The sequence below is a fragment of the Thermobia domestica genome, chromosome 18, assembly GCF_964235325.1.
Source record: "Thermobia domestica chromosome 18, izTheDome1.hap1.1, whole genome shotgun sequence".
In the NCBI taxonomy this organism is placed as follows: domain Eukaryota; kingdom Metazoa; phylum Arthropoda; class Insecta; order Zygentoma; family Lepismatidae; genus Thermobia; species Thermobia domestica.
Window position 1 is genome coordinate 49,744,465 of NC_137471.1, and position 25,233 is coordinate 49,769,697.

Here is a 25,233-nt window from a genome sequence, read left to right on the forward strand (position 1 = left end):
ACCACCAATAACGTCAATCTTTCTAGTATAAGATGTTCCCCACCATAGTATCTCACTTTTAAGAGAGCTGAATAACAGGACCGTGGCAATGACCTTGGCATCGGGCGAAACACTCGGACAGTATGTTTTTATGATCATCTCACATTAATGATGGAAGTGCATTAAGTATAACTGATGAGATTTGAGTATAAATCCCAATCTATTTCAGATTAAAAATTGCGAGGGAAGATCAATAATTAACGCACGATATGCAAGGGTGAACCTGAAAGATGTGCACAAACTCCGGGAGGTGATTCGTGGTATCAAAAGAAAGAAAAAAAAAGTCCTCTTGCATATTGTCGAATTCCACGTCGCGTAAGAGTGACAGGGGTGGCAACTTGGAATCGAAAATCGAATTGTGACACTTGGAACGGAACAGAAAAAATGTGCACATGCTTCGCGACGTGATTCGTGACGTCAAAAGAAGGCAAGAAGTCCTCTTGCATTTTGTCGTATATGCTGTGCAACTGTGCACACCTTTCTATTCCGTTCCAATTGTTAGAATTCGAGTTTGTATTCCAAGTTGGCACCCCTGTCTCTCGACACGACGCGGAATTCCACAACATGCAAGAGGACTTTTTGTCTTCGTTTGATGTCAGTAATCACCTCCCTTTTACCCTATATATATATAATATACCAGGTGTTCAGAAAGTACTATGCAGTGCCATGTTGTATAACGTCTTCAAGAACATGCAGAAACGTGTGCAACTGTCTTCAAGTGCAAGGGGATTACTTCCAGCATCTCTTATAACTTTCATGACATTAAAGTTTAGCTTTGAGTTAATTTCAGTTGTTTAAAGTGGTTTATGGAAAATAAAATATGGCAAGTTATGAACTGCATAGTTACTTTCTGAACACCCTGTATATATATATATATATATATATATATATATATATATATATATATATATATATATAGTGGCGGATCCAGCATATGATCAAGGGAGGGGCTAAACCATAGTTTGCCGTTTTATCCAGTGTAAAGCAGGATTGAAGCCCATTTTATCAAGTGTATACCTGAGCGTCAAGGGGAGCTATAGCCCCCGTTGGATCCGCCATTAGACAAAAGGACAAAACCCAAGTAAAATTAACAGGGAAATCTGTGCTCTTTCCTTTTCTTGTTCATTACATTAGGATTCACGTTCTCCACTATTACGAGTAAAAATTCAGTCACTTTGGGTTATTATAACTATGATGACTCAATTCCATTTCATAAACTACTCATACAGAACTGTTGTTTTAGCTATGTTGATTTGAGGGCAGTGGCGGATCTAGTCCGGGGAGCCCTAGGCTCTCGGTTTTTGCGTGACAAAAGTAACTAATTTAAGTTCTTATTTGTATATTTTTTGAAAGTTTATAGTAACCTCATGATATATCTATCATAGTCTGGGCTATGGCTACCCCCCAGTTTTCCCCTTCTGGATCCCGTCCTGCTTGAGGGCAGTGATAATTTCAAAGATTTACCCCGGAGGAACTTCCATTACACGCAGGCTGAAAGCAGTTGGTAACAATGTTGAGCTCAATTGGAGATATATCCCGGGGATAGGAGGTTTGTATCTCAGGAATAGTGTCTTCGGGTCATTCCCTGAAAACGTTACTTCGGAGTCGCACATTTGACTCCATTTCACAGGATATTCATACAAAACCGTTGTTTAGCTGCGTCGATATGGGGGCACACCTGATACGTTTATAGTACGTAATATGGCTACAAGATAGCATTAGGTACCATTCCGTACCGTGATTTACATGTTTCATATTTCAGTCATTTTACACGCCCCATTAACAACACAAATAGACATCAAAATGAAACTCAGCTACATCTTAGAACTCAGGTTAGAATATTTGATGCGACACAGCTTCACATCTTCAAGATGTCGGCCTGTCTGCAGAGTGTATTGGCCACAGACCATCAGAATATGAGCCATTCTCGTGTGATCTACCACCTTAGAAATTGCACATTTTGGGCATTTGTTAATCACACATCGAAACTTCCTGAATCTAAGATAAACTGAGCCAAAGCCTGGATCTTTGAAGATTAAGTGACTCGTGAGCCAAAGCCTGAAATCAAGTAATGCTATATTATACAGGGTGTTAACGAACTATACCGACAAACTGAAGCCGGTGATTCCTTACGTCAATATAAGATAAAAAGTTCAAATGTACGTATGGGGGAAAGTGCAGTTACAGAGCTAGGGCTGTCCAAAATCGCGAGAAAGCTAAATTACAATAGGCCTTATTTCGAATTCGAGGAACTATGAATGGTGGTAATCAGCGTAAAGGTAGTCACGCATACGCAATCCAAAAATGCAGATTTTATCAATGCTCAATGGGTGTACAGAGTATTTCCTGCAGGATGTAATTCTCAGACATGCCGTCAACCGAATTTTCAGATGGGCTGTAACTTTATGCTTGATCCAAAGTAGGCAAACGATAAGCTTTGACAGTAGTGAACACGGAATCCTTTGGCGGGATGTCGGAAGTGTTAAGGACCGTGAGCAGCACGATCTCTTGTATTCGGGAAAAGGCGTGCTGCAATGTTTTCTTTCACGCTTATAAGTGCAAAAAAACAAATATACTATGACGAATTACATCCAGCACACGTTATTCCGAACACAAAAAACCGCAGAGCTGTCGGTTGCTAAAACTTCCGACTTCTCTCCGAAGCATTGAGTGTCTATTGTTCTCAAGTCTTACATCTTGCATTTGAATCCACCTTGTAATCAGGGCATATCTGAAAACACTGTTGACAGCATATCTGGGAATAGATGCTGTAGAGAATACCCTGCATATCCATTGAACATCGATGAAATATGCATTTTTGGATTGCATATATGCGACTTCCCTTACGTTGATAAGGACCACCATCCACAGTTTCTCGAATTCGAAACTGGGCCTGTTGAAATTTAGCTTTTCCAAGATTTTGGACAGGCCGTATCTCTGAAATTATGCACTTTTCCCCACACGTCTATATAAACTTTTTTTTCTGTTATTTTGGTGTGAGGAACCATCTCTTATAGTTTGTCACATATTACACGGTATAATTCATTAACACTGTGTATATATATATCACGTACAAATGTTAACAAACTTATCATGAGCATCCAGAACAGACACTTCACAAAATGTAAGCTGTGACGCAATTTTGCACAATTTTTGTCCTTTCCTGAAGTACATTTACGTGTGAGGAAACCTCAGATATCCATGAAAGTTTTTTTTTTTTTTTTTAATTTCTATACCGTTCCGGTAACATAAAATATCCATCAATATATATATATATAATGTGTGTGTGTGTGTGTGTACATATTTGTATATGTAGTACTTCGAGAAAGTTTGTCAATATTGTATATGTGAATGTTGTGTAATAATTGTGCTGTATTTACTGCTTTTAAGCATATGAGGTCTAAAGATTGATTACTCTTGTGTAACACATTAACCACAATAAAATATTCCATAATGTGGTCAAAGTGAAGGACACATAATACATTCGTAAATATAATATATACTGTATATATTTGAAAGATGTTGCGTGGGTAAGCGGAACATGTCCGAACTCTTGCGGTCGACAGGTGCGTGGATGACCTCAGCACTGGAAGTACAACGAGGCAGGTGGGTGTAAAGTTGCCGTAATATATATATATATACTTTTTAGGTTTCCGTTTTTATTTGCTTTTTAGTATTATAATTACTTGTATTTTAAAATGGAAATTGTATTCAAACATTTATGGCAAATTTTAATGATTAGGAAAAAAAATACAAAATAAAACGGTGCTGTGTATAAATGGATGATGTCGTAACTTTAGTGGTGGAGAACAGCGAACTCATGTTTATGCCCGTAGCCTCTATTTGTGTATGCTTTGTAAAAGAAGTTCTGACTGACTGGCTGATCAAAGTTTAGACCAAACTGTTCAAAGCCAGAAAGTTGCAATGTAGAGATAGGATTTGTGATATAAGGTACTTTTAACCCTTGAAGGATTTATCGTAACTTTTGTTACCATGGCGTAGTGTTGTCTTTGACCGCTTATTTTGATCCTATAACAGGTATTCGAGCCGGTTTTTTTTTTATTTTTTTTTTTTATTGATCAACTCAAGCATGTACCAAAGAACATTCCAGATTTGTATTGGATCCGGTTGGATCAACTTGGCGCCAAGTGGGGCGGATGGGCGTGATTATCTTTTTTTCTTTCAAATTTCAAAAATTTTTCACACCGTTAGTTTTCAAGATATCCGATTGAAATTGTGCATACGGTTTGTGTGCACCTTCGAGTATTTATTTTTCTTCTTCTTCTTCTTCTTCTTCTTCTTTTTTTTTTGAGATCCCTACGTAAACCTGGGCCCGAAGGCCGCAAATGTTCCGAGGGGGTGATTTTCTCAAACCTTTTCGGTTTTTTATCAAATTTCCCGATCCAGGTGTATAATACGAACATGTACCGTTCGAAAGGGCGGGTTATACTGAAGAAAATGACGTTAGAACCATGACTCTAGGCCAAATAGTAATGACGCAGTAAATTTTTAGAATATAATGCGTCACCGTCAGACATTCAAAAATATTTCCCACCCTTTGTTTTCAAGATACGAGATTAAAATTTTGCACACGCATGGTATACATAACTACGTTTTTTTTTTTTTTTTTTTTAATATAAGATCCTATGTGATCCTGGGCCAGAGGAGCGCAAAAATTTTGATTTTTTCCTTAAAAGAACTCCCAATTTTCCACGATTTTCCCGTTTCTGGTGTATAATACGGACGAGGAATTGGTACCGCTGGAAAGGATGCTTTTTTTTTTATATACACAAAAAAGATATGAACGATGATCCTAAGATAATAGTAAGGAAACAGCTGCTGTTTGAAAGTCTAAAATTTACCTCAAAAAGTAGAAAACCTAAAAGAGTTAAGGAAGGGGTTCTGGAAATTCAACGAAAAAGGGATTAACATAGAGTTACTTAGGTAATGTGTTCATATCTCGGAAACGGTTAGAGACTTGAAATTTCGTATTTAGGCTTTTCATCTCTACTAATATATAAAAGAATTTATGCCATCAAATTTTCGCACAGAAAGGAGTCACCTAGAGTCATCACATTTTACACATAGATAGATCTTCACCAGCTCTAATAGCATACAAAGTAGTTATTTTCGATTTTAGACTTGAGGGGGGGATTGGAGGTGTCAAAATATATATGCAGAAAATATTGTAATATCCTACACGAGGCTTATATTTGTAAACACCAAGACGTGCTTCTCATTTATGAACAAAACCAATGTACTACAATTACTACAAGAAGCAGACGACAGGCATCCTCATCATCATCTGGACATGTGATAGAAGAGGAACACCAGCGCCACTGCTGTCCAGAAGAGGGATAGAACATCATGTAACGTCTCAATCGACTTCAGTTTCGGTTGGTCAGATCCCCTGTCTTTAACTTGCCTGGAGCCCTGAGGTCTTGCCCATCTAGCTTCCAAGGATCTTTGCCTGAAGTTCTGAGAGATCCTAACCGTAACCACCTAGCTTGTCTGGAGCTCTGTGGTTTTCCTGCCCACCTAGCGTGGCTGGAGTTCTGCAGGACACCAGTTTCTCTTTGCTTGCTGAAGCACTGAGAATTCCTAAAGCACCCCCACTTAGCTTGCCTGAAGCTTTGTGGAAATCCTTCCCTTGGTTGCCTGGGCCTAGGGACAGCTGCTATTTACCCAAACTAGATAGAGAACTTTTCATTGGTCTTAGGATACCCCTTACTCGTATAGTGACTTTGTGGCCCCGCCCCGCGTAGCGTAGTCGCTAACGCTCTCGGTCCCGGGTTCGATTCCCGGTGGGGCCACTCGGTCGAAAAAGTGTAAAAGCTTTTTCAGGCCAGCCACCCTGAATGAGGTTTTCTTGGGTTTTACTCATTCACACCAGGTAATTGCCGGGATGGTACCTAACTTATAAGGTCCCAGATCGCTTCCTTCCCTTTCCCCGGATAGTGTGCTCGCCGAGGGGTGTCATCCCTCAAAACGTGACAGGCTAAATGGCCTTAGATGCCGAAAGCCCAGAAATCTCAAATCCTAATCCTAATCCTCGTATAGTGACTTTGTGTTATATTGTATATAATATGAATTTTATAGACCATAATAAAAAGGTTGTAGCAGAAAACCGAATCCCGTGTTTAAAATTGCTGTACCTACAAGCTTACCGAGGTAGTTTTACAATATACATTGAAAACCACAATTCCTGTGAGATAGGTAACCCAACCGTTCTTCCGTCGTCCATGTTGCGTATCTTTCAAAAATTGAATTATTTTGCATTAACCTTATTCTTCACGAGTGAAGAACGGGCATGTCAACGGCCCAAGAACCGATAGGAGCAGTGCCGAAAGCAATGCTCGTCATTATATAGTTGACGCATTTTTCCTTTACTTTCAACGATCTTGCATGAATATTATTCTTCCTGTGCAAAGAACGGGACTTCTGCTGTTTCTAAACACGTGTTGTAGCATTTTTTATGTTCGACCTAGAGGGAAGGAAAGGGATTGTGACAGTTCATTAAGATGTGGAACCTAACGTTAGGAAAAACGAAATTAGGTAATTATACTTTTCATTTAATTTATTGCAGAGTTTTATGATACTAGACGTTGAAGGGAATGAAAAGGCGTGGTTCGCTAGGTGCCTATACGAGATGTTCGAATTTCGTGCGAGTTTAGATGAATTGTGTGTGAAAGCCAGATGGAAGAACGCAAAAGAATGCCCGTGAACACTGGGGACATTTGCTAGTGACTGATGATAGAAACACGGGTAACCGAATACAGGGTCGTGGATTCTTCTTTTAAGTATGAAGCAACACGCCTTGAACACAGTTTATATATATATATATATATATATATATATATATAAAGAGGGATGATACCCTAGCGTTAGTGCTCGCGTCTGCTCTAGTTCGATCTCATACTGAGTGAGCGAATGGTGGAAAACATTCAGTAAGGGTTAAGCGATATTTCTATATATCGATTGACCGTTATTTTAAAATATTGAGATATTGACATCGAATAGCTGATTCTACAATTATTCCAATATTAACAGCCAGCACTAGATCAGAGAATATGCGCGGGAATTGAAAGCGAGACTCGAAATGTATTTAGTGTTCTCTTGCCTATCCAAGTAGAATAACGCTCATGTTTCGTGTGTACTTAGTCTCGGATTCGATTCACTGTGGGATATTTATACCCTTGCTTGTGTGATGGCTAGCAAAAGTTATTATTATTATTTTAATGTTCCACATTTATGAGTTTAGGCTAAAGGAGACGGATTATTAACGAAAGTGAATGATTTAAAATTCAATTTTTGTGTTCTCTCACTTGGAATCGAACCCTGAACTGATGAACTGAAGCGTAATAGCTAGCGTGCATGCCTTCAGTAGCTACGTGAAGTCCCGAGTTCAATTCCTGGTGGAAGAGCATAGAACGTATTACAGTGATTCAGATTTTAAATTTGTTTGTCTCGTTTTATAATCTCGTCCCTGAGAAAGGACGTAGATACAGGATGTTCCATTGGTTTGGAAACATTGGAAAAATGAACATTAGGCTACGTTGTCACGTTACATGAATCGTGTAGCTGTCATAAAAATACCTTGCAACCCAGTCTTTCTATTTACTGTTCACGTGTTACAACTTTCTGAAATCAAGAAAGATATCTCCACCCATGCACTGCACTCTAGTGGACAAATAACGAACCTCCTCATTAAAAACGTGTATTTTGGTACATTTCCTCTCCCTGTCCAAAAGAATCCGTTGTTTCGGAAGCGGCGAAACGGTTTTTCCTTTGTCAGCGGGAGGGCGATAGCAGGTAGCAAGCAAGACGTCCCAGAAAGTTGCACATGGTTTAACTCCTTGTAAGATGGAAAAAATGTTGTATGTTTACATGGTGAAATATGGTAGGGTTTCAAGTTTTTTTTTTTTTTTTTTTTTTTTTTTTTTTTTTTACGAAAAAGTCAAGAAATTTAGCTTTTGGGTCACGATTTTTTTAACTGTACAAATGTAAGTACAGATCGGAAAATTTTGTTCTGTGAATCGTCAAAATTCACCACCAAAAATGTCTATGGCCGGTTTTAGACGCTACCAAATCGCAAGCAAAGTACGTTTCTATCGCATGGATGAAAATTCGGCCAAATTCGCTCTTATAAATGTTAGGAAATTTTATGATTTGGTAAAGAAAAGGTCACGAAATTTCATTTTGGAATTTTAGTAGACACCCTCTTGTGCTGGTTGTGTCACACACCTTGGCAAAGCCTAATCACACACTCCTGAAAAACAGGTCGAATTGTCTCCGGTGTAATTTGAGACCACTGCGAGGCTTGTCGTCGATGAGATCTGTTTCCTTAATTTTCTCTACAGATTTTTGAACACTCAAGTGTGCAATGGATGCACGTTGGGGATGCAGTGTGTTGAATTCATCAGCCATCTCTCGACTTCGTCCACTATAGATCAAAATGACCTGGATACGTTCGTACTCAAAGTCGTAATTACCTGCAACAAAAAAAAAAAAAAAAAATGTTGTTTTCAGATTTAAGGGACACCCTGTATAATCAATCACCCTTCGAGGTACTTGACTCAGATGAAGTTTATTGTATCTGATTCCACTTTAAACATCAGGTCCCGTGTTATTTAGTGTCTGTGCTAAAAGTTAAGTGAGAAACTTCATCCAAAAACGTCTAAATCATTTGTAAATTCGGAACACCTCTAGGTGCCATTGTGGCATCTGGTAGAGCTCCTTCCATAACATTACTTATATTATTACCTTTTCTTTTGGCCTACAGATCCTAACACGTGGGACGTTAAACTCAGATACTCCCTTTCGTAACTGTCTCGAAACATACAGAACAAGTGGAAATTCTTGATAGAGAGGGAAGCGACGTGAACAGACGATATTGACATTTCTAATGTGTCAGGTAGTCTGTAACATATAACCTTCTTATATACTTCGTTTCATTTACGTTCAGGTGAGAGTTTCATGGTATTCTGTACGTACCATATGTACTCATATGAAATGGTGACCTTTCGGAAGCAATGCTCTAGTGAATGCATGCGTTGCACGTGATAACTGAAGAAGGTACATACGTACGTGCAAAACGAAAAAGTAAACAAGACGAGCAGAAAGGTTAGTTACCTCCTTTTTTGTTTTATGCTATCACTCATATTGCATCATCTTCTGCTACTAGTAGTTACAGAATATATTCACGACCGTGGCAATAGCGAGATTTGTTTCTTAGTGTTCACTAAGTACTCTTATTTTATAGAAAAAAAAAAAAAAACAAATCTTTAGTGATCGGCATAGACTGATCAAACTATTTATTATATAGCCCCAATATTACTTAATGCGAAGATTTTTTTTGTGAAAATACAGGGTGTCTCATAGGCAGGACCGCCTGTAGATTACATGGGCCTAAGACAAATTTCATTGACCTCCATTGTTGCCAACTCCGTTTTTACTATAGTTAGTTTGTTTAACTAATGTGCAGTTCGTAACTACGTAATGCCGCATTTACGTTGTGACTCATGCCATAAATAAGTCATCGTCGGAGGGATCTTGCGGAAAACACCCCCGATAACTAAATGGCCAACCAGAATCCTCATTTCAAACGATTAACAGTCATTTGTCAACCCTAGGTGGAGTCTTAGTTGTTCACTGTTGCCACACTTGGTACAATTGTACCAAATTCAGCCCTTTTTTTCTCATTCATCGGCCCCTTTTGTGAAAAAGTTGGTACAATTCTGCCCAATTCAGCACTATTTAACGAATACAAATACACATTTTCAAAAGTGTCAGTAAGACTTTTCCTATACCTCATGTTACTCATACTGTGTGTTGGACTCTTTAAAAAATTATGTTGAACATTTATTCTGTGACGCTGCATTGCATAACGCCGTGAACTTTGTGGGGAAAATTCTTAATTCAAACTATACCGGGAAACAAATGACGTTAAATGGGCGCATCCTGATAATTTAGATTTTAATATTTTACTATAACGTACTGTTTACATGCGAACTCGGAGATGATTGATTTGTTCCTCGTTTTATGTGTTTTCATGTATAGCCATAATACCGTTAAGGTTTATTGGTCACTTTGAAATAGAGGCGCGTTTGGTTTCCTTACAATATATACCGAAGATGATAACTGTTTTCCCTTTTAATTTGCGGACTCTGTTTTACTTCCTATGTATGAGAAAATCTTCATATACTTCCATGGTTGTTTGGGATCCTCCTATTTGGATATTTTTTTAAAAGTAATTTTTAAAAAGAGCACTTTCTTTATTTAGACTCTTGGAAGAGGGGAGAAGTATCCTAGAACTTTACTCTTTTAGAGCCATGTATTACAACTAGTATAATGTAATGAATTCAGCCCTTTTTGTTTCAATTTGGTACTATTTTTCAGCCCACTCCAGGGCTAGGACTGTGGCAACACTGTAGTTGCTACAATTCTAAATGCTCTCCTTTAAGGTTGGTTTAAAGGGACAAGTTTTGCCGATAGATGTCACTACAGTCTTCCTATCTCTCCCGTGTATTTTTTACCTTTTATGAAAATTTACAATTTCTTTTATAAATTTCAACCTAGAGACTTCAAATTTTTAGAGAAGGAACTTCATAACCTATTAAAGGGAACAAACCGTGCCGATTTTTTATTTAGAATTTTCTTCATTGTTGAAATGGCTTGATTGTTGAAATGGATATCCAAATCTTTAACAATGAAACTATTTCAACAACGAAGAAAATTCCAAATAAAAAATCGGCTCGGTTTGTTCCCTTTAATAGGTTATGAAGTTCCTTCTCTAAAAATTTGAAGTCTCTAGGTTGAAATTTATAAAAGAAATTGTAAATTTTCACAAAAGGTAAAAAATACATGGGAGAGATAGGAAGACTGTAGTGACATCTATCGCCAAACCTTGTCCCTTTACACTAACCTTAAGTGAGTGCTGTATTCTCTGTTCCCAAGACCAGCTTCCTTGTTCTTACATTGCTTTACATTGTTCTTACAACTGTTTCATATTAGCCGTAGTATTGGGAAGTAAGAACAGACGCAGTGGGTTAAGACGTTGCAACCCCGCTAATGGTCAAAAGAAGGATGAAGGGAGGAAAGGATGCTATTGTAAAAAATCTTCATGGACATTTCAAAGAAATGTGCTGAACTGCACTCTTATTGAGTGAACACACTATGAAATTGCAGGTAAGAATTCAAAAATCGCTAAAATTCTATTATCAATAGACGAAATATTATTCTTGTCAACAAAGAGCGTGTGGATCGCGAAATTCATACTTTAAAATATTCAATGATGTTAAGGCAAAAGATCGTAACCCTCAAAAAATTGGAAATGTGGAATTTTTTATCTTATTCAGCTCACTATAAGTCAGACCATAGGTGAGAAAAATATTGTAAGCTTGTGTGTATTATTAAGGCAAATAAACCACTTTTTGTACTTGTGTCTTGTAAGGATGTAAATGGAAGTTAGAGGTTGTTTTTTTGCTCTCCTGAAAAAAGTTGGAAATGAGGCTTACGACGTTTTACCTTAACACCGTCGATTTGTAGAAAACTTATTATTATTTTGTCACTGTTGAAAACTTCAAACTTGGAAAAAAGAATTTGAATGTTGAATAGTTGAAAATCTAGGAGCTTGCAGTCAGATCATTAGAGAAACTTATTTAAATGCTTCTGAACAATATTCCATAATGCTAAATAGTTGGAAATCTAGGAGCTGGCAATCAGATCATTAGAGAAAGTTATTTAAATGCTTCTGAACAATATCACATAATGCTAAATAGTTGAAAATCTAGGAGCTTGCAGTCAGATCATTAGAGAAACTTATTTAAATGCTTCTGAACAATATTCCATAATGCTAAATAGTTGGAAATCTAGGAGCTGGCAATCAGATCATTAGAGAAACTTATTTAAATGCTTCTGAACAATATCCCATAATGCTAAATAGTTGGAAATCTAGGAGCTGGCAATCAGATCATTAGAGAAACTTATTTAAATGCTTCTGAACAATATCCCATAATGCTAAATAGTTGGAAATCTAGGAGCTGGCAATCAGATCATTAGAGAAAGTTATTTAAATGCTTCTGAACAATATCACATAATGCTAAATAGTTGGAAATCTAGGAGCTTGTAGTCAGGCCATTAGAGAAGCTTATTTAAATGCTTCTGAACAATATCCCATAATGCTAAATAGTTGGAAATCTAGGAGCTAGTAGTCAGATCATTAGAGAAATTTATTTAAATGCTTCTGAACAATATCCCATAATGCTAAATAGTTGGAAATCTAGGAGCTGGCAATCAGATCATTAGAGAAAGTTATTTAAATGCTTCTGAACAATATCACATAATGCTAAATAGTTGGAAATCTAGGAGCTTGTAGTCAGGCCATTAGAGAAGCTTATTTAAATGCTTCTGAACAATATCCCATAATGCTAAATAGTTGGAAATCTAGGAGCTAGCAGTCAGACCATTAGAGAAACTTATTTAAATGCTTCTGAACAATATCCCATAATGCTAAATAGTTGGAAATCTAGGAGCTAGCAGTCAGATCATTAGAGAAACTTATTTAAATGCTTCTGAACAATATCCCATAATGTTGAATAGTTGGGAAACTGGGAGTTTGCAATGAGATCATTAGAGAAACCTTGAACTTGGTAACGAAGCTATAACAAATTGAAAGTGATCTTGTGTGAAAGTAAGGAAACAAGTCAATTTGCTCGTTTTGTTCAGGTACAAGTTAAGAATCAAGAACCGGAGACGATAATTGTTGCCTTCCGATCCACGTGCGAAGCGCCCCATGCAGACAAGACTTTCATGAAAGAGAACGGAAGGCGAAAGTAATCTAGCAATGCTCAAATGTTGTTGCATTGCACCTGCAGGTAGCCGTAGCGTTTGGATTGGATGTGGAAGGGGAAACAGGTGCTGCACGGACAGGTGGAAAACTCATCACAACTAATGGCATTCGGTGAAATGGTTTAGTTATCCTTGAAATCGTTAAAGGTGCTGTACTTACTTTTTTTTCTATTGCTTTATTTTAGTTGAGTATCACCGTTAAGTCCAGTACTGTCTACTGTCAAGAAGAAAAAAAAAAAAAAATAAACGCCCATTGTTAACTGAGTAGTTATCTATCTTATTTCGAGTACGTGCTTTGCATTATAGAAAAATATACACAACCATTTAATCCATAGTTAATCAATTTCTTAAGAGAACATTTCTCCGAAACTGGTACAGAAACCTAATTTTTAGAATAACATACAGAGTGGTTAAATATGTAGCAAGTCAGCGTTCAAAGTGGTTTTAATCAATAGGTGGAATACTTGTTACATTGGATAGAAACGTAAATGTAATAGCAATGACAATATAATGTATTATTAATAAATCACTGCATTTAATAAACATATGTATACATTTATATATACCGGGTGTAACAAAAGTCCGCGATTATAGTGTGTGTTCATGTGTAAAGATATTTAAAAATAGAAAGAAAGGAAAATTGTTGGAAATAACTTATTTCATTCTAAAGTGGTAGATTTGTTTCAATTGCACGCATTTTGGCTCTATACTGTTAATGTCCCCAATGTTAAATGAACATGCAATGTTTCCAGACTATCAGTCTGGTCGAGCGGAATGTAAGGCCATACAAAATGACATGCGAAACGTGCATATTGTTGTGTGAGGGAACCTGGATCATCTTGAATAAATTCCCCAACAATTCTGTATTGTACGTATGGTGAGGGACAATCTGCTTAACCAGAAACGTTAAACGTTACCAATGTAAAACACAAAATGCTGGTGTAGCGTGAAACATTCCACTATTTTAGATTGGAAACCACCTCAAATATTTCGAATAGCTGCTTTTTATTATTATTATTATTATTATTATTATTATTATTATTATTATTATTATTATTTTATTTTAAGTTTACCCATAACGGAGATATGGCCCTGGACTTTTGTTACACTCAGTGTGTATATAGATATAGGTAAATATGTAGATAGGTAAATGATAAATGTCTATCAAAGTTACTGCATTTATTTATTTATTTATTTATTTATGTATTTATTGTAACAACACAACAGGGATTATGCCCATTTACAGTGTTCATTTACATATATGCAGGGTTCCTACTGGTCAGGAAAGTCAGGGAGAACTCAGTAAAAATGGTGCAGGTCAGGAAACTTGGAAATCAGGGGAAAATCAGAGAAATTTTATAAAATATATTTTTTCTAACATTAATTGTACACCAATTTCATCTTAGCCAACCATTAATGATCACAGTAGGGAACGTTGCTCAGATTTTTATGGGTGTTAAGTGGAATGTACAGTACGTATGAGCAATTGTTTATTATTTGTCTCTATAGAATAAATATTCACCGTTATTTATTCCTTGTTTATATGTAAACGTCATCCGACAGCTGTCATGAAAGTTAGGGAATTTCCTGCCAAAGGTCAGGAAAGTCAGGGAAATAGATTTCTCCAAATCAGTAGGAACCCTGATATGGTAAACGACATTATTGTTTTAGAGAAAAAAATATAGACATTTATAGTATTTCACTAACTACTAATTCAACTTACCAGATTACAAATTATATTCCTAAACACACTTTCAGACATATTGAATACATCTATCACTTCACACTTTTCTTCAATATTATTGTAGTAAGAGCTCATTCTCCATAAAGGGCATTTATATAGGATGTCAGTACGTGCTTTCTTCCAGTACATGATGCTACTGTTGTTCACTCACGTTTTAGACGTTGAAACTTGTAGAAATATATTAGAAGTTAGTTCTATGAAATCGATTTTATTGTTTAATGTTTTATACAGAAAATCTAAATCATTAACAAATCTACGTTGCTCTATTGTCAGTACGAAGTTGTTTGGTAGTTCTAGGTGCGGCGTACAATCCAGTTTTCTATACATTAATAGTTTGAAAAACTTGTATTGTACTCTTTCAATCATTTGGGTATATTTTGCATTATGGAGAGTCCAAATAACAAAGCGTATTCCAATTGGGGTCTTTCCAAAATTGTCAGGTGGCTACGGAAGTCTTCACTTAACACGATAAACAAAGCCAAGATTCTTATATGTATTATTTGCAATAGTTTCGATGTGATTTCCGAAAGTCAATTTCGGATCAAAGTGACACCAAGGTCTCCAGCAGTTTCCAGCCTACCAAGATTTATCCCATCAATAGTATAATCATAATTTATATATTTTCCTTTTCTAGTAAATGTGATAGATTTGCATTTAGTTATGTTTAGACTAAATTTATTCACGTGGCACCGTGTTTTACATTTTCCAAATCTGCCTGGAAGATTTTACAGTCCTCTAGTCCAGTGCTATTCAACCGGGATCGGGGTACGTAAATTGAATGATCATAGTTGAAGAACATTTTGAAATTTCCCACGGTTTTTTTTTTCAGATATGCTATTTATCTCCCTGTAAATAGTCTTTTGATTGACACTCTGATTGACCTTTTATTGGGTCTCTATTTATCCCCCTTTTTAATCAACAGAACATGTGTGTTAAGTTTAATAAGTTCATTTTGATTTAATTTATTTTAAACAGCTTCAGGGGTACACAATTGGATGGCGAACTGTGTCTAGGGGTACGCGAGAAAAAAGGGTTGAATAGCACTGCTCTAGTCATTTAATTACTGTGTATAGTGTTGAGAAAGCTGAGGTGTAACATAGCTATTCATACTGTAAAGAAGACGAAGGGAGTTGTTCGCCAATCACTACAGTGCTATTTCTATTTCCAGGCAACCAGGCTCACTGACCGAGTTTTTGCTGGCTGCTGAATGTTCAATATTCTGCCAGATATTCCTATTATTATTATTATTATTATTATTATTATTATTATTATTATTATTATTATTATTATTATTATTATTATTATTATTATTTTGTATTTGCAATTAAAAATCGTATGTTTCAAATCATTCTGTCTTATTATTACTTTATACAATTATTATTGTTAAAAGTTGAGTTTGTCGCCAGAACTGTTGTTCCTTTAGCTGGCAACAACGTAGCGTATGTTCTGTCCAACTGTCAGACTTCAGCTTTCCTTAACCACTCAATAGTATTTGTGTATCTGTCTTTCACTATCATCTCTAAAATTCGGAAGCCACATACTACTTTGTATGTATTATGTTCGCGAAAACGAACGAAATGTCTTCATTGTACAAACCGCGATCCGAAAGTCTTGGTACAACTGTAATAAAACAAAATTCTGATATAGACATAATTTATTTTTTCTTCAAAATACATTCGTCCTTACAGGAGTATATTCAATTAATTGAACTAGAAATGTTATATACTTCACGAAATACGAACTTGTCTGAAACTAAGAGTTATAAGCAGGAGCGATGTAACTTGGTTGTGGATAGTAACAGCTCTCATTATTGGTATTGTCACCTGTTCCTTTCATAGGAAGAGGATTCAGTTTAAGGGGCATGTGACACACGTTTCGAGCAATTGGTTGTTTTTTTTTTCTACAGATTCAATACAGAAGTAGCTGGACTTCCGTATTATTCTAATGAGCATGAATCTCCTTTTCAATTCTTCACTGATGGCACGGTGACTCAGTGGTAGAGCGCTTGCCTCGGGTGCGTGGGATCCCTTTTCCGAACCTCCGCGAAGTAAGTTTGTGGTGGCGACATCATTTCCGCGGGTTTTCTCGGAGCACTCCTGTTTCTTCCCACATTATCATTCCACCAATTATTCAGTCATCATTCACGTGCCTTAAGAGTCTTCATCCCGGCGAAATTAAAATACCGCTAATTTTACAGTAATTATGTGATATCTTCAAATAGATAAAAGATGATCGAAATGTGAAACAAGAGCGCCCTAGACAGTATTATTTTACATGAGAAACCGTTATCACGACTCACTTATCTGCTTTCGATTTCGAGCCATTTTGAAAATCGGCATTTATTTTCGCGTTTCTAAACAGCTGAAAACGGAAAGTGACTTGTGATAACGGTACCTCACGCAAAATAATATTGTCTAGGGCGCTCTTGTTCCATATTTCAATTATCTTTTATCTGTTTGAAGATATCACATAATTACTGTAAAATTAGCGGTATTTTAATTTCGCCGGGATGAAGACTCTTAATCGTCCGTCTCTGAAATGTTATTCAGTCGTCGGACGACTGAAAGATTTCATTTTTCATTTCCTCACTGTATCTGTACATGTCTCTTTACAAACACGGGATGCGGGAGGACTCACAAAGAAAATGAATTACTGGGCCATAGGCTATGAGTAAAGATATGAAAAGAGAAAAGGAAAGTTGTTGGAAATAGGTGGAAGTTTCTGTATGAAGTCTTATTTAACAAGGGCGCTGTCAAACTCAGTAGTTTGTATACATAAATTTAGAAAGATTAAACATTTCAGATCACGCTTAAAAGCAAAAATTATAACATTCATATGAACAATTTTCGTAATCTGAATAAAATTCGTTAGAGAAATGTTAAAATTAGGTATTACTGTATTACTTTTAATAATACATTTGTTCTTAGAAATAGTACTTGAAGATATCAAGAACGCTGGTTCCTAATTCCTTTGAGAGTCGATTTTTTTTTTTTTTTTTTTTTTTTTTTTTTTTTTTTTTTTTTTTTTTTTACATTGATCTACTGAAAATTAAATTTTAATTTTAGTGCGGAACAGGCTCTTGATTTTGAATCAATATTTGCGAGTTGGACAAAGTATACATCTTTTATGTCAGGTCATGAACTTTGACTTACAAGGGAAGTTCGGGAGAAAATACTCATCTGCAGAGAAACTAAGCATGCCATTTGAAAGATCAATCCATGCCAACAAGCCAATAAAATTCCTGTACGGTTGAGAACTGTTCGAGAGATTCAACGTGGAAGATCATATGAAAAAAATGAGTATATGCGCATTTGACCGCGTTAAGTACAACATAATTAGCAAAGAATATTGACATACGAATTGAAATCTATTGGAGGTAACAGAAAAAACTGTTTTGCAATAACTAATGGTTTGTTACTTAAAATTAGTCATTATACTGTTAAGAATAATGATAAGTTAGAGATGAAAATTGACCACTGTTGTTCTGTTTTATGAAGAAATGACGCAGGCAAAATACTTCCGTGCACCACGACATTTTATACGTGTAATTGCGCTCCATCCATCAATGGAGCAGTTCGCATAACCAAAGCGAATAAGCAACTTAGATAGGTGATTCAAAAAGTATACAATTTGTTCGGTAACCTTCATTGTGGAACGAAAACTGAAACAATCCAATGTATCGCGCTGATCTGAACTCATTCATTAGCATGGACATGAACTTTATTTTATTTTTTTCGTTGGTACATCATAACGTCCGGATAAAGAAGTTTCATACTATGTACAAATCTCCTGCCATAACCTTTGATTGGTCTGAATCCAAACACATCCAATCGATGTACAAATTATGTGCGGTTCTTTGGTATATTCTCAACCATTACGTCTTTGCCATCCATCATTCATCTTGGAATGGACAATTTGTCTGTGAATGGACCCCAGTGATCAAGCAGTAGCAAGTTCAAACCATCAAGCTGCATAATAACGGTAGGTTACTAGGAGGCGCAATCGTGCATTTAACGTCGAATCTTTCGAAAAGTTCTCAACCATACAGGAATTTTATTAGCTTGTTGTAATAAGCATAAATTGATCTTTCAAATGGCATGCTGAATTTCTTTGTAGGTGAGTGCTTTCTCCCAAACTTCCCTTGTTGGTTGTTTTAGTATTTAAGAAACAACTATTGTCCTTTGAATGAGTTTCAATGTTTGTGTTAAACCCCTAGGAATAGGGTGCGGTACACCTGGATTCAATAATTTGTTAGAGCTCATGTAGTTTGGATCCCACGGTAAATTGTAGATCCAAATCTCATATATCCTCGGTGCTAAAAAGGATGCTAAACGCTAGACATTAAACCAACCATCCTAGAAATGACTCCCGTCTTTATTATAAATATTGCAATGCAAATCATGAAATTAGTAGTATAACATCCGATTTGAATCGGCAGCTCATTTGCTGTAACTACTATATATATAAAATATAGTTTAACTCAAATTACGTTTATTTATTAGTAGTAAATAGTCATAATAACTGATTGTTTATTTAAGCTTAGTTTTATAAGTATAGCAGAAGTTTGTTTATTAAAGAATGATTCTAATAAATATTAGATTTTTATTTAAAAATAAGTGGAATCGATCTCGGGAACACAAAATACCGTCGTTGGTTACTGGGTCACAATGAGTACATAGTAAATGAGATAATTCACTGTTATATTTATGGGTATTTGCTATTATAACTTAGCTGCATGGTGTAACTTGCTGCATGGTATAACTTATTTTAGTTTTATTTTCTTTACAGAAGGTACTGCTGCGGCTGGTACAACTGCTACTACGACCACAACCTTTACAAAATTCTTCCAATGCGTGTTACTGACATGAACTCAATCGAGAATTTGTGGACTAAAGTGATAAGTGATAAACAAATGGTTTTCTTCTTCTACGACACAAAAGGGATCTTTTTTCACCCTCTTCCACTTTTCCGAGTCAGCTGTACCTCCATCGGTGGTCTTTATTTGATTTCCAGACAGGTGAACATATGTATACAGGGTATTCCAGAACGACCCAGACACTACCTTTTTCTCGAGAACGGTATATGCACTCAAGTTGAAATAAAAAAAATTGCATCACAAATGTGGGTCCAAAGAATCCGTAGAAATTATTTACAAAATCCCGAAAGCTCCTCTTCATGGTGTAATGGGGGCACATGCCCCTTCCTTCGATTTTCAAATGGGAACGATATGTTTGGAATGCACATTCGAAAAGGTGGGGAAAAATAAGATTGCCCTACGAAACATTTGTCCGTACTACCTACCGTTTTCTGTGTACCATTGTTTTTTCAAAAAAAAAAAAAAAAAAAAAAAAAAAAATGGAGGTGCGCGAAATAGAGTATACGGAGTTTACTAATTAAGATCATGTAAGCACCGTCACAGTTTCGGGAAGTGCGAGACACACGCTTTCCAGTGATATGCCACATGATGGTGGAAAAAAAAAAAAGAAAGAAACTGCGTGACCCAAAAAAGGAGGTCCAATGTAAGGTCAGAACTCGAAAATTTCAAATGGAAAGTGGGTTTGAGTAATACCTCGTTGCAAAGGTCTCTGCAAATGTTATAATAATTCGAACACGATTTTGGAATCCACTAACCACTTTCAACATGCCGATCATAATATCGAAACCCTGAATTTCTGGTTCGTCATGAAGAAATAAAACGTACTAGTGAAGTTGCCCACTTGACCAAAAGAAAGGGGCGGGCACGTAATAGTACCACAAAAAAGCAAGTTCCATTTGACTGTCGTAAGCTTTTCACACTGCCCGGTTCAACGCAAGTTATGTCGCACAGGTGGAGGTGTGCCTAGCTTTGCTGTCAGTTCTAGTGTGCTTCCACTGATAATACGCCACACCAATTTTGGTCTCATTCACTGTTGTCTGTTGCAAGACGTTGCGTCGTCGAAGGGATTGTGTGAAAAGTCTGGATTTGTTAACGTACGTTCCTCGTGGTCGTGTGCATTTCTGTCAATTACTTCGCATTGGCAAATCGTGACATATAAGTTGAAATGCCCTTCACAAACGAAGAAGCATTTGATATGCTCATGGTATTGGTTGAGTGCCAACGAAATAGTTCCGCTGCTGCTGGTGTGTATGCTGTTAGATATTCCGATCGGGAATGTCGTTCAAGACCTGTGTTTCGCAACCTTGCCGAACGTCTACGCAGAAGTGGAAATGTTCAGCCTTCTAACAGTCACAGGAATGAACGCATAGCTCGGCCTGTTCGAGATAATAGGTCTGCTAATGTAGTTGCGGCCTTCCATGTTAATCCTCACACGAGTATCAGGCAAGTTGCTCGTGATTCTGGTGTCAAGGATTTTGAAGGCTATAATACATTTTATCCATACAATATGTCCTTGCATCAAGAGCTACATGGCACTGATTTTCAAAGCAGGCTCGACTTTTGTATGTGGTCTCAAGCTCAAGTGCATGCAAATGCTCGATTCTTTGACGAAATAGTATTGTGGTCTCAGAGACTACGTCAGGTATATCGTCACAACATGCATTATTGGACCGCCGTAAACGAATAGTGGATGCAAGAGGTTGATCATAAACAGAGATGGTCTTTGAATCTGTGGTGTGGAATCATCGGCGGAAGAATAATGGACCTCATTTTTTGAAGCGAGACTTACGGGTGCTGTTTACCGTACATTTCTGCAAGGACAGTTGCCCATTCTTCTCGAAGACGTCCCCTTACACATCAGGACACACATGTGGCTACAACAAGATGGTTGCCCAGCACATTTTGAACTGACAGCGAGGAATCAGGTGAATGCAATATTTCGTGGTCACTGGGTGAGTAGGGGTGAACCTGTGCCCTGGCCTTCTAGGTCACCAGACTTAACATGTTTAGATTATTATCTATGGGGACGACTTAAAGAAATCGTTTATCAACATCGCCTCACAACAAGGGACAACATGATGGAGCGCATAGTTGCTGCATGCAGGCAGATTAGTGAGGAGGAAATTATTGCGGCACAGAATCATTTCAGTTACAGTGTGCAGAATGCAGAAATGCAACATCTACTGTAAGTTGGTAAATGTGTATCGGAGTCAGTGCTTTACCTATTCTTTTCGTTCATCGTTCGTTTCTCATTGTGTTTGGTTTTTCTTTTTATTTCACTTAAGACTAATGTACTATCTTTTGTCAAGCAACGTTGTGGCGATCATTTTCTGTACAGTGATGGATCTTTCCAGTTGGCGAAGCAGCCGCTAAACACGCCAACGAATTCTTTACTGTGAGTGGAAATCGTTGCCAGTCCTAAGCCTGGAAAAAGGGTGAAGGGCGGTCCAAGTTACATTATTTCTTCATGAGGAACCAGAAATTCAGGGCTTCGATATTGTTATGGTCATGTTGAAAGTGGTTAGTGGATTTCAAAATCGTATTCGAACTATTTTAACATTTGCAGAGACCTTTGCAACGAGGTAATACTCGACCCCCCTTTCCATTTGGATTTTTCGAATTCTGACCTTACTTTGGACCTCTTTTTTCGGGTCACGCAGTTTCTTCTTTTTTAAGACCATGAGTCAGCATGTGGCATATCATTGGAAAGCGTGTGTCTTGTACTTCCCGAAACTGTGACGATGCTTACATTATCTTCATTAGTAAACTCCGTGTACTCTATTTCGCGCATCTTCATTTTTTTGAAAAAAAAAATGGTACACGGAAAACGGTAGGTAGTACGGACAAATGTTTCGTAGGGCAATCGTATTTTCCCCCCACCTTTTCGAATGTGCATTCGAAACATATCGTTTCCATTTAAAAATCGCAAGAACGGGGCATGTGCTCCCCATTACACCACGAAGGGTTTTTATGGGATTTTGTAAATAATTTCTACGGATTCTTTGGACCCACATTTGTGATGCAATTTTTTATTTCAACTTGAGAGCATATACCGTTCTCGAGAAAAAGGTAGTGTCTGGGTCGCTCTGAAACGCCCTGTATATAGTACGTTATTCTTTGTACAATTACACTATTATTCTTTTTGTTGGGGGATGGGATACGCCTGTGGCTTACATGAACTTGGTGTTGTTCTAAGACGCCATCTTGTGACGCAAATGCTTAAATACTCAGTCTCAGGAGAACGTTGTATATTTCGCTATGACACCAGTTAGAAAGCTAGTTTTCAGCGATGTTGACGACGGAGACGTTATCCTCTCCTCGGCCAGTGAAGAAACAGAAGTCTGACAGTCCGGGATCACAGGACTGTATAGAAATTCTACCGGTATACCTGTTATCTTCGGATAATGAAATTTATTCATCATCGTCAGATGAAGAAGGTGAACTTGAAGAAACACCTTCATCAACGGTTTTTTCTTTGGCGCCGGCATCACTGTCATATTAACAAAATCGTGAAGATTTTGGAGCTTAAACTGCTCATACAGTAATCGAAAAAGTATATTTGAAATGTACTGTATTATTGAAGCAGTACAGGCGTGGGATACTGATAAAACATTAACTTGCGTCAGATGTGTTGAGGGGGACAAAACCCAGCTTGGTCATGACTGCCTGTTTATGACAGAAGAACTTCAAGAGACTGCAGTAAAGGCGCTAACGAACATGGACATTTGAGAACACTCAGTTTGTGGAAGACGTTGTTGTGGACCGTAAGTCAGACGTTGAGAATGAAAGTTGTAAAAATATAAAATATTCAGATTCTCTGGATTCTACAATTAATGAAAATGAATTAGAAAGATATGAAAATGATAATATAAAAGTTTACACATCTGATAGTAAAGAGGTATCAGATAATGAAGTGTACGAACTTTCGGAGGATAACTTGGATTTTGAGACGGAATTAGACGACGCGCTGGTATCAAATGTGGGTACGCCGCCATTTTCACCTGCTTTATCGGAATTAAGTTGGAAGTGTGAATGTGGTGTTAACTATGTGGATGTGAACTGTGTTAGAGAATGCATTGTGAAATGGAATCCAAATGATTTGATATATTATGCATGTTATTGGCATGATTCATGTCAATGGGCTCATGAATGTTTTTATTGTGATGAAGACATTTTAGACATTCGTGTTTGGTCTGTGCTGGTGTTGTGTACAGGATGAATTGTTTGAGATTTATGGATAAACATACTGTTATTACACCATTAACAAGAGATTATTTTAATATTACATATGGCGAACTATCACTTGATGTGAATTCACGAAAAGAACTTTTGAATATTTTTCTTGAAAAAGACAGTTCGAAGGAGTATAGTGAAGTGTGTTAAGAAAAAAACGCACGGTACATAATGTTTTCCGAAAATAATTTTTGTGTATTATGTAGTGAAGAGCATATTAGTGAAGTTTGTGTTTTAAAAGCTATAAGTGTATACTTACGTTTTAATAATATTTCTTGTGAACAATGTTTGCTGCATCTTGAACGTCATTGTTTATTTCTTCATGATATTGGAACTTTTGCTGTAGAACATTTATCGAACGAAATAACTCTTATTGATTTATTTGAAGTGTTTGAACAATATAGTGAAATCTCAAGTATGAATTTTATACGCAAAGCGGTGAATGTTCAAAGAACACTGAATTTGTTTGACAAATTATACCGTTTTTCTTAGAACGTAAACATAAAATTTCACCATGTGTTAATGAACACATTATTGACATACAAGGTTTTATGATTTCAAATCATGAATTTATTATTCGTGAATTTTGTTTAACTGCGTGTGATGATACAGTAAATTTGCATTGTTTAATAAAATCAGTAGAATAGAATGTACTTCCGTTAGGTTGTCAAAAACAAATTGAATGGTTAACATTAAACTTACACGGATTAATTTGGAATGATAAATGCGGTTATACTGTATCACACATACGCAACCTTATATATCAACTTTGTAAACAAGATGCAACCTTTTATTGCAAAGGTGCAGAAAAAACACTTTGGATTAAAAATATTTTTACACTAGCTAATGTTATTGATTTAGAAAGTAAACAGTGTCTACCATTAAACACATTGCATGCAAACGTATTTAATGATTATTGTACTTTTCATGAACAAAATATTAAACTTGAGAAAAAATCAGGATGTGCATTTCGTAATGCACAACAATTATGTTATTGGTGGAAGTTTCAACGTACTATAACATTAACTAATGCGTTTGCAAAGTTGTAAAAAGGATATGATATGTTCTTGTAAATAAAAATACAAGATTTCAAATTGTAAATAAAAAAATATTAAACTAATCTACTTGTTTGCTACGCTCGTCCCAAGTTACTTTTGCTTACGAAGGTGGACAAAGAAAGTTGAGTGAAAATATAGCAAGTTGTGAAAAAATAGTGGTCTACATACATTACGTTATAATTGCATTCCAATCTATCAGATTTTACTGTGTTATGGTCTATATTAGTAAGTATGTCATTTAACAAAAGGTAGCTATATAAACTCCACATTCTTTTCAACCAAAAGCGATAAACAAAGCGGAAACGCTTCTTCCAGACAGTTCCGAGCAGTGCTCTTCGGCACTATATGAAGCAAATTGGAAGTAATGTCATAAATAATAATGCACTAATATACACCTTGGATATCAAATTTCACTGTTATTTTTCTCTTGTAGA

The 25,233-nt window shown here is 36.6% G+C and overlaps 1 protein-coding gene across 2 annotated transcripts in view; it reads left to right on the forward strand.

Annotated features, from left to right (window-relative positions):
- Positions 1-25,233, forward strand: part of LOC145674803 (tRNA dimethylallyltransferase) — a 540,225-nt gene that overhangs the window by 381,199 nt on the left and 133,793 nt on the right. Inside the window, exon 6 of one of the 2 annotated variants that reach the window (XM_081745022.1) lies at positions 19,421-19,922. The exons of the other annotated variant lie outside the window; for it this stretch is intronic. Within the exon in view, the coding sequence (XP_081601148.1) occupies positions 19,421-19,898 (478 nt within the window). The 3' untranslated portion in view covers positions 19,899-19,922. Of the gene's footprint in view, positions 1-19,420; positions 19,923-25,233 lie in introns of those variants that run through there. 2 annotated transcript variants of the gene reach the window in all.